Source organism: Vipera ursinii (genome assembly GCF_947247035.1).
Source record: "Vipera ursinii genome assembly, chromosome: 1".
NCBI classification, from domain to species: Eukaryota; Metazoa; Chordata; class Lepidosauria; order Squamata; family Viperidae; genus Vipera; species Vipera ursinii.
In genome coordinates this window covers 155,237,801-155,251,066 of record NC_139512.1, presented here as the reverse complement: position 1 = coordinate 155,251,066, position 13,266 = coordinate 155,237,801, and the positions used below count along the sequence as shown (strand labels likewise).

The 13,266-nt window shown below is 41.5% G+C and overlaps 1 protein-coding gene across 1 annotated transcript in view; it reads left to right on the top strand.

Moving 5' to 3' along the window:
* ABCB11 (ATP binding cassette subfamily B member 11) overlaps window positions 1-12,916 on the top strand; it is a gene marked incomplete at both ends in the record, with an annotated part of 65,372 nt that extends 52,456 nt beyond the window's left edge. Inside the window, 7 exons of the mRNA XM_083367507.1 lie at window positions 464-667; window positions 4,525-4,766; window positions 5,136-5,292; window positions 7,342-7,539; window positions 8,925-9,131; window positions 10,482-10,628; window positions 12,716-12,916. Of these exons, the coding sequence (XP_083223633.1) occupies window positions 464-667; window positions 4,525-4,766; window positions 5,136-5,292; window positions 7,342-7,539; window positions 8,925-9,131; window positions 10,482-10,628; window positions 12,716-12,916 (1,356 nt within the window). The remainder of the gene's footprint in view (window positions 1-463; window positions 668-4,524; window positions 4,767-5,135; window positions 5,293-7,341; window positions 7,540-8,924; window positions 9,132-10,481; window positions 10,629-12,715) is intronic.
* Window positions 12,917-13,266: the final 350 nt, after the last annotated feature.

The window sequence follows — 13,266 nt, the reverse complement described above, 5'->3', positions numbered from 1 at the left end:
TTTTTAATTGTTTAGTTAATTTATTTTGGGGCTGTTTATTTAATTTCTTTTAACTTTTGTATTGTTGTTTTTATTGTTGTTAGCCACCCTGAGTCCTTCAGGAGATAGGGCGGCATATAAGTCCCAAAAATAAATAAATAAATAAATAAATTCTGGGAGTTGAAGTCCACGAGTCATAAAAGAGCCAAGGTTGCCTACCCCTGGCCTAGCCTAAGATACTCTGAGCCCAAGAGGGCTGCCAAAATGGCTCACTCCTTTCTATGTAAAGAAATGGAATGACTTTCAACATGAGTGACTGAGGAACAGAATGGAGTAAGGCAGATGGTGGGACATATACACACCAGTCCTGGAATATTGCGTTGCCTCTCTGAGCTCTCCAGTGTCTGCTGCATAGAGCCAGCTTTGTCAGAGAAACTGTTGGTGATTGACTGATTGATGTCCCTTCCCTCTCCTCCTTTCCTAGGCAACCGGCACCCAGATAGGAATGATCGTGAATGCCTTCACCAATATCGGAGTTTCCATCATTATCGCTTTCTACTTCAGCTGGAAACTCAGCTTAGTCATAACTTGCTTCTTACCTCTCTTGGCTTTGTCGGGAATGGTGCAGTCTCGAATGCTGACCGGCTTCGCATCTCAGGACAAGAAAGCAATGGAAGCTACAGGAAGGGTAAAGGGCTTTATTTCTGTTTTACTCTTAAGACTGACTGAGATGATGAATAGTTGCTCGAGCAATTGCCTTTGTCGGGTAATTATATCTGTATCTATCTCTCTGTGTATACACACATGCACAGAGCTTATTAAGCAGCAGAAGCTTCCCAGCTGTTCCCATTTCTAGTGTTCGAAAGACGGCTTGCTCCTTAGAGAATCTGTGGCTTCAAAGTGTCCACTTCTAAACCTGGAAAACATCATCATCATCATTGGAAGGGACCTTGGAGGTCATCTAGTCCAATCCCCCTGCTCAGACAGGAAAACCTATACCATTTCAATGGCTGTCCAGTCTCTTCTTAAAAACTTCCAGTGTCGGAGCATTCACAGCTTCTGGAGGCAGGTGGTTCCACTGGTTAATTGTTCTAACTGTCAGGAAGTTTCTCCTTAGTTCTAGGTTGCTTCTCTCCTGGAGGTGGGACAGTTGTAAATGGCAGCTAAAAACTGGATTCAAGAGTGGACCCTCCCAAATCTTGTCATACGGGCTCTCCCCCACCCACCCACACACCCAATGGGAGGCCCTTGTCTGCTGGAAATACTGGATGTTCACCGATTTTAATTTCTGAATTTTAATTTCCGAAGGCATAGATACAAGTGGTCCTTGACTTAACGATCACAGTTAAGCCCAAAATCTCCTTTGCTAAGCGAGACAGTTGTTAAGTGAGTTTTGCCCCATTTTACAGCCTTTCTTGCCAAAGTGGAGTCCTTGCAACTTTTACTCGACTAGTTGTTGCCAACTATAAGGGGGTGGTGCTCATCTCTGTATCAAGGACATTGAGCCAGCGCTGTCCGAAGACATTTCTGTGTTCACCTGGCCAGCATGACATCATGGAGTGCTGTCACCTTGCCACCAAAGTGGTACCAACTGCAATTCTGGGAAAATAGGTTACATAGCTGTCATGTGACTCTCACTTCCTCAAGGGGTTTCTTGTGCAAATGCATCTTGTTCTTTTTTTCCTCTTCCTAGAGGAGGCTAAAGGGCTGAGAGTTTCTTGTCCAAGATTTTGCTTCTTTTCTTTTAATACCACATTAGATTGGTTCCAGCCAGTCTGCAACATCTGAGCAATAAAAACAGACAGAAAAAAAGAGAATCACTAAATTGGGCAAAGTGCCCTCTTTCTGCTCATCCCTTTTTTATTCATTCTTAATAGCATTACAATTTACATTTATTGAGAAAACAGTTATTAACTGTAACGTTATATATAAATGAGATAGTTTTATAATGAGACAATTTCCCACCTGTCCCCCGTGTGTTCCCGATAAAGATGATCTCCCCACCAACGTACAATATTAGCAACAAGCGGTAAAACAAGTTTCTGAACTGGAAAGCTTCTAAAACTTTTGAAATTTAAGGGCTAATCTATTAATTTTTAATTTTAATTATTTATCACATTTAGAAACCATCTGTCTCCCTTACAGAGAGACCCTGGGTGGTGTACAAACGTTAAAAACGTAAAAACTGAATACAACAATTTAAAATAGGGCAAGAATAGTTAAGAAGGCAGCTTATAAATTCAAACTAGTTTGAGACACTTTGCTGCCAAGGTCCCCATCTAGGAAATCCTGAGGAATATAGTGATTTTCTCACAAATTGTGCCAATAGATAACTTCACTCATGCACTCCTCATGCTGAAAAGCAAGAGCGATAGCCCTTAGACTTATATACTGCTTCACAGTGCTTTTACAGCCCTCTCTGAGCAGTTTTACAGAGTCAGCCTATTGCCCCCCAACAATCTGGGTCCTCATTTTACCGACTTCGGAAGGATGGAAGGCTGAGTCAACTTTGAACCGGTGAGAATCGAACTGCCAAACTGCTGACAGCCGGGAGTCAGCAGAAGTAGCCTGCAGTTCTGCATTCTAACCACTGCGCCACCAGAGCTCCAGCAGTTGGGAATAATCCCATGTTGTTAAGAAAGGCAGAGAATAGAATTATTTTCAAACTATAGGTAACCTTTGACTTATAACCATTTGTTTATTGATCATTTGAAGTTACGAGGGCACTGAAAAAAGAAACTTATAATTGGTTTTCACACTTATCACTGTTTGTAGCATCCCCAGAGTCACGTGATCATATTCAGGCCCTTGGCAACTGGCGCTTTTACTCCCATGGGATCACAATCTGCAACCTCCCCAGCTGTCTCCCAACAAGCAGAGTCAATGGGGGAGGCCAGATTTGCTTAACGACCGTTTGATTCCCTTTAAAACTGCATGGATTTGCTTAGCAACTGTGGCAAAAAGCTCATAAAATGGGTCCAAACTCGCTTAGCAGCTGCCCTGCTTAGCACAGAAATTTGTCGTGAGTAAATTGAGGATTACCTGTACAGGTATATTCCTAGATGCAGGAACATTAACTATCGCTCAGCTTCATAAGGATGCAAAAAGAAGTCTTGACTACCATAAGATCTGAATGTTATTTCATTTCTGTCCCCGCTCCTTCCTCCGGTTAACTCTGTGATGTGATATAATTTTAAAAACTGTATTCTGAATTCTGAAGGATATATTTGTTCTCAAACAAATTCAGTACCAGCCAGACTTCTGGGAAATGGCTCCTTAACTTGCATTCAGTTTATTGAACTTCAGCATAATCAGACAAAGAAGGAAAGGGGTTTGCAGAGCACCTTTATGAGCCTGGGTCCTGGTTTAGCGGTTCTGAAAATGCAAATGACATTAAAAACAACACCCTCTTGATCCTGAAAGAGCAGGCACACTCCTGGCTAATGCTAACAACCTGAGCACAGAACCAATAGGGCCAGTCAGCCGTAGCTTGACAGGGTTATTCAGGGATAAACAAGGTATACCTGTAATGCAGGACAGCCTGAACCTTACCCAGATGAAATAATTCATGCCACATATCAGCAATTACAATAATAGTCTTGCCCCAGACAGGACAACTCATCTCTAGAATAATTATAGTTCTTGGATTAACACCGTGTTAAGCCTTAATTCAGTTCTGGCTACAGCTGGAAAGTAGGTCAGCTCTTTTCTTAGGAAGCTAACCAATGAAGGGCAGAGGATCAGAATCAGAAATCAGAGTTTAGGAGAAGCAGAGCATTTAGGGCAAAGTCAGCCCAAACCATCCCCATGTCTATTCAGTAAGATAGTTCTTCAATCTGAGGAAATGACAAGTGTGTTGGAATCCCAACAAACCTGTTATGGAGAACCTTCTCATGAACAGTAATATAATTTTAATGTGAGTTTGGCTGAAATTAAATATAGGGTTTCCCCACCCCTGAGCTTGTCCACTAGTTTGACCCAAGGTTACCTACTTTTTAGAGTGATCCTCACACATTATCCAAAAGGAAGGAAGGAAGGAAGGAAGGAAGGAAGGAAGGAAGGAAGGAAGGAAGGAAGGAAGGAAGGAAGGAAGGAAGGAAGGAAGGAAAAGAAATAGAGAGAGAGAGAGAGAAAGAGAAAGAAAAAAGAAAGAAAGAAAGAAAGAAAGAAAGAAAGAAAGAAAGAAAGAAAGAAAGAAAGAAAGAAAGAAAGAAAGAAAATCTCCATTAATCTTTGAAGTTAGCAGGCATCATAAACAATCAGGGCTTATTCTTCCAGAGTTGTTAAGAAGCAGATTCTTGGTGACAAAGGAACAATAAACTAATCAGTATTTAGTCTAGTGTTCTATAGAAACCATCTCATCCTGTTGTGCGTGATTTGCTGTCTGCTTTGGATTTGCCAATTCCTACTTCAGATGTCACGGAACCCCCACTTTAATATGTGAAAATCACAAGTCTGTAGTTCTCTAAAGTGAAATGTCTTGTACAATAGTTGATAAACCTTTGTATAATCCTTAACAGACTTTTCTTTTTCTTTGGGAATCAGATTTCCAATGAAGCCCTTGCAAATATTAGGACCATTGCTGGCATTGGAAAGGAGAAAACTTTTATCGATGCTTATGAGAAACAGCTAGAAGTCCCTTACAAAGCAGCTGTTAAAAAAGCGAATGTTTACGGAGTTTGTTTTGGCTTTGCACAGTGTATTTTGTTCATAGCCAATTCCGCCTCTTACCGATACGGAGGATTTTTAGTTGAAAACGAAGGACTTCACTACAGCTACGTCTTTAGGTAAGAACACCCCTACATGGATATCATTTCTTTAAATACCACGGAATCTATGAATTCTCATATTGTTACAGGCAAATATCTGACTGTGAAAGCTAATCAATGTTCAAAAGGATGCAGAGGGGAGGTTATAAAATATTGTGATACCTAAATAATTTCCCTCACAATATTAAATACATACTTTAAAATCGAATTCTGGAGACCAGGCAGAAATAAGAGGCTCCAATTTTTACACCTTGCTTGTTAGCTTCTCAAGCCCAACTTGCTGATCCTGGTTGGAAACCCAACCAGAGATTTTCCAACTGATTCAGCAAAGCTTTTTTTTTTTTTTAAAGTGCCCTGCAAACCAAAACATGTCTTTTCCGATTTCAGGGTGATTTCCTGCATTGTTACTAGTGGGACCGCTTTGGGAAGAGCATCTTCTTATACTCCAAGTTATGCCAAGGCTAAAATAGCAGCTGCCCGTTTTTTTCAGCTGGTGGATCGGATTCCCCGAATCAGTGCGTACAGTGACGTTGGAGAAAAATGGGTAAGAAGAAAAGAATTGCTGTTATTTGAATCACCTAATTGTAGGCTTGGAAAGATCCAAAGGTCAGACAGTCCTCTGCCGCCCTCAAGCAAACTAGATTACAGTGTGCGGTGTGCCAGGAAACTACAGGAAAAGATCAAACGTGTCCTGGTATTCTGGTGAGCACAATGTGAGCTCAGTGTTGAGCAAATAATACATATTTAAGACAATAGGAAGGCACTCTGGTGCCAAGGCTGGAGGGTGTAATATTTGCTCTTAGGCACTGTGATTGTGGCTTGACTCTTTTTGTCCTCTTCTTTATAACCCAGAAGACATAATATCCTGTTCTGTTGCTCTGTTCCACTCCATTCCACTCCTTTTACTCTACTCTACTCTACTCTACTCTACTCTACTCTACTCTACTCTACTCTACTCTATTCTTGTTACATTGCCTTGAATGCCCTGGGTTTGAGCACTTCAGTCAGTTACAGGCTAACCCCAAAAGTTCATTGTGTATTTCACAGCAGGACACCCCTCAACACACACACACACACACAACACACACACACTCAGCTGAACCAATGCTTACCATGCTTCATAGACCATTTTCACAGCTGCCTTTTTTACTGTAAACTTTATTTTATTTATTTTATTTTATTTTAATCCCATTTATATCCCGCCCTTCTCCGAAGACTCAGCTTGGCTTACAATCTAAGCACAAATCAAATGTGCTTAGCAATAGCTTTATAATGAACGCCAGCAGTAATGATTCCTGTAAGGGTTAGGGTTTTCTAAACTGTGAGATGTACCGCCCTTGGGTTGTACAGTGCTACAATAAATTCACATTTCCCACAGTTTCATTGTCTTATTTTCATAGTTCATTTGTACTCATTTGGGAGTTTGAATTAAGATGAAACTAAAGGGAGGTGTAGTGGCAAAACGTTTAGGAAACACTGCTCTAAAAGACATTGAAAACAAGGCAGCAAGTATTTTATTAAAAAGTGTTTTGTTGTGTCTCCAAGTATAACACTTTGATGCTTTAACACACACACACATACACACACATACACACACACTCATACATGTATATATAACTTGCACATTTACATCCACCCATATTGAGCCATAATAAACGTATTAAAGTATGTATATTCAAGAAGATCTGTCCATAGGAAGCAAAGTGATTGGCTGTGATTCTCCAGAAACCAAAAGGTGGGAGGGTCTAGCAGTAGTAAATTGACCAATGGGAAGTAACATAGTCTATAGTCCAGATTGACTATCTTGTGAATTTTTGCCAGAGTATATCAGTCAAGACAGAATATGCTTAAATTGGCTTTGATTCAAGCCAGCATGAGACCAGGAAAGGAGCAATTTAAATAATAAAATACAGATAAGCAGTATAACTCATTGTACACTGGAGAATCCTCTGTTTAAAGACATTGGCCGGTGGGATTTGTTTGAAATGTTTTGACCTCAGGCAAAATGAAAAACTTCAAAATTCTGGTGCAAATCCTAATATTACACTGTGGATTCAGTTCAACTCTTGCAGTTGTTAGACAGTTGTAAATGAATCATTCATTTAATGTTTATATACTTTCAATACTGATTAGTGATTCTATGCTTTTAGTATTGTCTATAAAAGGAAAAAGACAGTTGCAAATGGTGACAAAATATTTATTTAAAAAACTTAAATCTCGTGCATTATACTGATTGGCCCTGAATCTGCTAATCTCTGCCCTTTCACTGAAGTTGTTCAACTTTTAACTTTCTTTGAAGATTTGTTAGAGTAGGAAGAAATACAGCAAAGTGAAAATCAGATTAAGATACTATTGTCCCTTTTTTCCTTCTTTACTTTTCACAAAATATTAACTTTTTACAAATGAAAATGAAATAGGAAAACTTTGCACTGTGCTGAACGCAAATGGATTTCAGTTTTGTCCACTTCCAGTTGATTGATTTAAAGAGAGGCCTGTGACAGCTTTGGGAGGTACAGAAATAATCATCATTAGCTTCCTAAGAGTCATTTGCAAATTCTGAAGCAGGATTTTCTTTTTGCTGTTGTATAATCAGGATAATTTCCATGGCAGAATTGAATTTCTCAACTGTAAGTTCACATATCCAACTCGTCCTGATACCCAAGTGTTAAATGGCCTCACGGTGTCTGTGAATTCCGGGCAGACCCTTGCCTTCGTTGGAAGCAGCGGATGTGGAAAAAGCACCTGTGTTCAACTTCTGGAGAGGTTTTATGATGCTGATGAAGGAAAAGTGGTAAATAGCTTTTGTTGCTTTGATAACATAAAAGTATTAATAACTAAATTGGTAATTTGGTCTTCATATATCAGTTCTTTTTCAACCTTGGCAACTTTAAGGCATGTGGACATCAGCTCCCAGAATTCCCCATCCAGCTTGGGAATTCCGGGAGTTGAAGTCCACATGTCTTAAAGTTGCCAAGGTTGAAAAATACCACTCTGCAGATTTAACAGCCCCCCATTTTTTTTTAAAAAAGGCGTCTTTGAAATCAAACTTAATTCCTTGTAAATACGTATTTCCCATCAATCAACTTCTCAGGCCAGTTTTCTTTGTGACAATACAGATGTGTAAATAAGTTTATAAATAATAAATAAATAATTTATCTGTTGTCATATAGATGCCTATTTCATTTTCAGTGGTTCTAGGCAGCTTACAGTAAAACAAATAAAATACACAGCATTAAAAAAAAGGCAAATAAAAATGAAACGCGTAGTAACCAGGTATAAAATAAGCGAAGAAAGGAGTATTATGTATGTTCAACCCCTTGAGTTACTTATAAAATAATAAAGGCAGGATAAAAATCAAATCAATCAAAAAAATAGAACCAATCACCCACACAACCAGGAAATTGTGGGTCTGTGCCACGCCCTGGGCCCGACTTAGGCACAAAGCCACATTTTCAAGGCCTTACAATAAGCCAACAGAGACGGACCCAATCTAATCTTTTTCCTTCTGGGGTCCACCATCCAACACTCCCTAGCACTCGGTACCCAGAGCGTATCCTTTGTGTCACATTGGGTGGACACAGCTGGGGAGAGATGGTCCCATAACCAGCCCAGTCCTTTGTTTTGTTTTCTGTTTTGCTTTGGGGTTTTTTTTCAACTTCTCACTATACAATCCTGATATTTCCTGATGATTTTCCATCCAAACACTAAGTAAGTCTAATCCAGTTTAACACTTTGAAGTCAGACCAGATCAGACAGGTTGGCCAAGATTTGGCGTGGGAAGGTGGACTGCATAGATTTCACATGTTAATATTTTGCTGCAGGTTTTGCTTGTTCATGGAGGTAAATTCAGCGGAGGCCTCCAAATCTTTAATTCCACAATTAGACCTGGGTGTCTGCAGGGGACAAATTGTAAAATGAGTGTCATATGTATGCATGCATGCAAGGGGTAGTGTTGTGTCACGTCGCTCATTTTATTGTTCTGACGAAACCCTGAGATTCTGCAGAACTTGTAGCTTGCAAATGTATTTTTTTTTACTGATAACACCCATGCAATTATCCACACAAATTGTGGTACTTAAATTTCAGATATATCCGTAAATACGAGCAAAGGTCTGAAGAAGAAATTTTAATTTTGTACCAAAGACGTTCTGTATGTTTTGTGTTTTTGATGTACAGCTGATAGATGGCCGTGACACCCGGCAAATAAACATCGAGTTTCTAAGATCTAGAATAGGAATAGTTTCTCAGGAACCTGTGCTGTTTGACTGTAGTATTGTCGACAACATTAAATATGGTGATAACAGCAGAGAAATATCTATGGATGAAGTGATAACAGCTGCCAAGAAAGCCCAATTGCATGAATTTGTGATGTCACTCCCCCAAGTGAGTACAATTTTTTAAATGCTATGTTATAGAAAGAAGAACTGGTCTGAACAGTCCCTTCACTCCAATTTAAAATATTCTTAATACTTCTGCATCACAATAATGTTTTAAGTAGTTAGCCCTCTGCTTGCATTCCTTCTTTTGTGAATTGTTTGGCTTTCTCACCTTTGACAGATGTATGATAGCCTAAATTACAGTTCCAATTCGTTTTGCCCACTTCTTCAGATCCAGGAAATCGCTTGAGAATATCTGCAGGGTCTCTTGCTTGTTTCCTAATTGACCCACACCACTGGAAAGACGAAAAAAGAAAAATCCAGGCACTGAATCACAAGTTCCAAAAATGTATTCTCAGAACTATGAAAGAGTTGTTACATTCCAACTGCATTCCTTAATCATCAGTCTTTTGATGTGTGTCCATGAAGAGTAGGAAGCCACACTCGTAGCTTAATCTCTCACAGGGTTGTTGTGAGGGTAATATGGGAATCAAAATCCTGTCTCCTGCCTGTTGTGATTGGCGGGGAAAAATGTTAATAAAGCAAAGGTGCCCTCTGGCTGACCAGAATCTACAGCTAAGTGCCTTTCTGATGGTTTCCCACTGAAGTATTAACCAGGAAAAATTCTGCTTAGCTTTTGACCTCAGTCAAGGCCAAGTTGTGAATGGTACAGTTTATCCTACCAGTGGCGTAGCGTGGGGGGTGCAGGGGGGGCTGGCCGCACCGGGCGCAACATCTGGGGGGGGCGCACTCGCACTCGCAGCTCTCTGCCCCTTCCTGGCTCACTCACTCTCTCTCACTGCAGTGCTGGCTGTGCGAATCCGATCCGAGCCGCCGGGTCGCCGCCCACTGTGGAGGGGGTGTGTGCCAGGTGTGCGGTGCGGTTAGGGGGCGCAAATTACTTGCCTTGCCCCGGGTGCTGACAACCCACACTACACCACTGTATCCTACAGCCCCGGAGTCTCCTACTGGTCTCCCATCCAAGCGGTAACCAGACCTGACTTGCTTCACTGTTTCCAAGATCAGCTAGCTGCTGTCACTGGCTGTGACTATATAAGTTCATTCATTTTCTAAAAAAAAAATCACTCGGTAACTTTCCATGGCTTACTTATAAAGCATTCAACTAAAAATGGCCATTTTCAATACCAAAATTAACGCAGACTTACGGTAATAATAACATACGGTATTTTTCCGGTTTGCTTCTTAACTGAAGGTTCCCCTGCCCATAAAATAAAAGAATGTTAGAATAAAAGCAATGAAGTAGCTTCATTTTCTCACCGCACTAATTGTAATTTTGTTCTTATGGTAAACAAAGTCAGTGAGCCAATAAATATTGGAGGGGTTTTATTTTTTGCAGAAATATGAAACCAGTGTTGGGGCTCAGGGGTCTCTCTTGTCTCGAGGGCAAAAGCAGCGCATTGCCATTGCGCGGGCGATCGTTCGAGACCCTAAGATCTTATTATTGGATGAAGCAACTTCTGCACTGGATACAGAAAGCGAACAGGTAAACAGCAATGAATAAACAATAAACAGCATTTAGGCATTAGATTTTTTTTAAATGCCCACCTTTATAAGTAACTCAAGCTGGAGAACATATATAATATACTCCTTCCTCCTCTGTGAGGTGGGTGGGCCGAGAGGGAGTGGCCCAAAGTCTGGATTTCATGCCTAAGGTGGTGTTGTGATTCAGGGTCAGCCTGTGGGTTCGGCAGTTGGGTCGGACGACTCAGAGGAGGAGGAGGGGGGTGTTGAAGAGCTTGCTGATGAGAGCCCTCAGCCAGGCCCCTTCCACCGGGTCACGACGGAGACCCAGCTGTGTGAGCCTGACAGCGTGGATGAAGATGACCCACAGCTGGCCCTGTTCAAGGACACCAGACGCAGGAGGCAGTCAATCAGGAGTAAACAGAGGAAGGCAATGGGGCACCTCGGAAGGAGGCAGAGAGAAGCCACGCCCTAAACTGTATAAAAGGGGAATGCGTGGGAGGGCTGGTTTGCTGAAGGCAACCGCTTGAATAGCTCCTGTTTCTTGGTTCGTGTCTTGTTTGTTTTTGTATCAATAAATTTGGCAGGCTTAATTCCAGCCTCTTGCCTTCTTGTAAAAGGGGTTGTCCCTGCCTTTTCTGCAGGGCCGGTAGCAGGCTGGTACAGAACAGGTGGGACTAGAACTCACCGTCTCCTGATTTCTAGGCTAGCACTTCTTCTATTCACCACTATACCAAACTGGCTCTAAAATAATCTGATGCTTTCGGATATCAGATAGTGAAAAGAAAACATATTTGATGGAGCATTGAGAATATATACATTAATGCAATCACATGGTGTTAAGTCCAAAAGGAACTTAGTCTCAAATAAGTGAATATAAAATCTCAGCCTTAAAGGAGGGGAAAGGAAGGATGTACTCATTTCAGTGTTACTTGGAGGCTATTGTGGGGTATAAAAATTGAAAAGGGCTGTAATTTGTAACTGAGTCTGAATGCACCTGTGCAGTGGGCAAAGTATAGTACAATACACTCATTGTGCAGAGTCACCACTGGGAAGGTAGTTGAAGCGAGTAAAAAAGGCACACTCACCCACAGGGCCCTCTGCTGTTACAGATAGCGTTGAATCCAAGAAATTCCCCCACCTGCAAACTTAGGCTGCCTTCGTACGACACACTGAACGGCCCAATCACTTTTAGCCACCGTTTACCTAGCTCACCTTCTGCGTAGCGTAGTGAGAATTCAATGGATGGAAGAAGGTGGCTTCTTCCAAATCCATCAGAGCCGGCTTTGCAATTTGATGACAGTAGCAATAAATGATTGTCTACCTCTCTGGGGAAAAAAATAATACAGATGGGACCCTTACAGGCTTCCACTACTGTAAAGAAGGCAAGTGCCAAAGGCCGTGTTTCCCGAGTCACACTGCAACTATATTGTGAAATTATTCAAGCATAACTTTTACTAGTTGCCTGGATGAAAACCTTATGGATGGATTTGCCCTTGGAATATATTGAAGTTTCTTGCATCTCTGCCAGGTTGCTCCATCTTAGCCATATTTTGCTCCATCTGATGATGCTTAAGTGTCTCTGCTGTTACCAATGTTCCAAAATGGATAGCCTCCGAAATACCTTCTAGTCTACCAAGAAGCTAAAGGGACTGTTGAGATCCAGGGAAGATTTGAGAAATGATAGGACAGCAGCTTACTGCTCCATGTCCTGTTTTCCCAACTTTTCTGAACTGCCGAGAGTATTACAGCTCTTAGGAGCAGAGTTCACTGATACTTGTCCCTGGCAATCTGCACCCCTGAATTCATGGAAGGGGAAGCAGATTTGCCATGCTTGTGAGTTACCGCTTAACCCCGCAGAGCCCAATTAGGTACCTTCCACATGATCCATGGAGACTGGAGTTGTGGACAGTAGGAGCTCTTCTGTTCTCCTCTTTGAATTCACTGAATGTTTGAGGAGGGTTTTCGACACCACTAAATTTGGTTGATCAATGCCTTTCCCAAAACACAGTGACCTAAAGAGGCCAATTGGCTAGGTTCGTATTAATATAACTTGTCATGATGACCACGTAAAGAATCCTTACTTCTCTTTTCCTCTTCTCCCTTCAGACTGTGCAGGCTGCCTTGGACAAAGCTCGAGAAGGCAGGACCTGCATCGTCATTGCGCACCGCTTGTCCACCATTCAGAATTCTGACATCATCGCGGTCATGTCTCAAGGAGTCATCATTGAGAAAGGCACTCACCAACAACTGATGGCCCAGGAGGGGGCATACTATAAACTGGTCACCACTGGGGCACCCATTAGCTGAGCTTCTGCCCTCCCAGTGTGGGCTGTGTTCACTTTCTTACGAGATGTGCTAAAACCATTATGAACATATCAACCAACCTTGGGTGGCAAAAGACGATGACAAACCACTTTAACTGAGAAAGGGAAGCCCTGGAGGCCAGCTTTTGACTGAGCTGTTCTCTCAAACCGCTGCAACTCTGGTTTCTGAAGAAAATGGCAGCCGTCTACCGGAGAAGGAAGATTATGCAGGAAGAGTGCTCCGAAACCTTTTCAATAATTAAGTGTCCGGAGATTATTTTTATTATCTATTTCTGTTGCTCCTGAATTTGCAATATTCAAAAAGCCTCATGAACTTCATTGTAGATCCGGAAG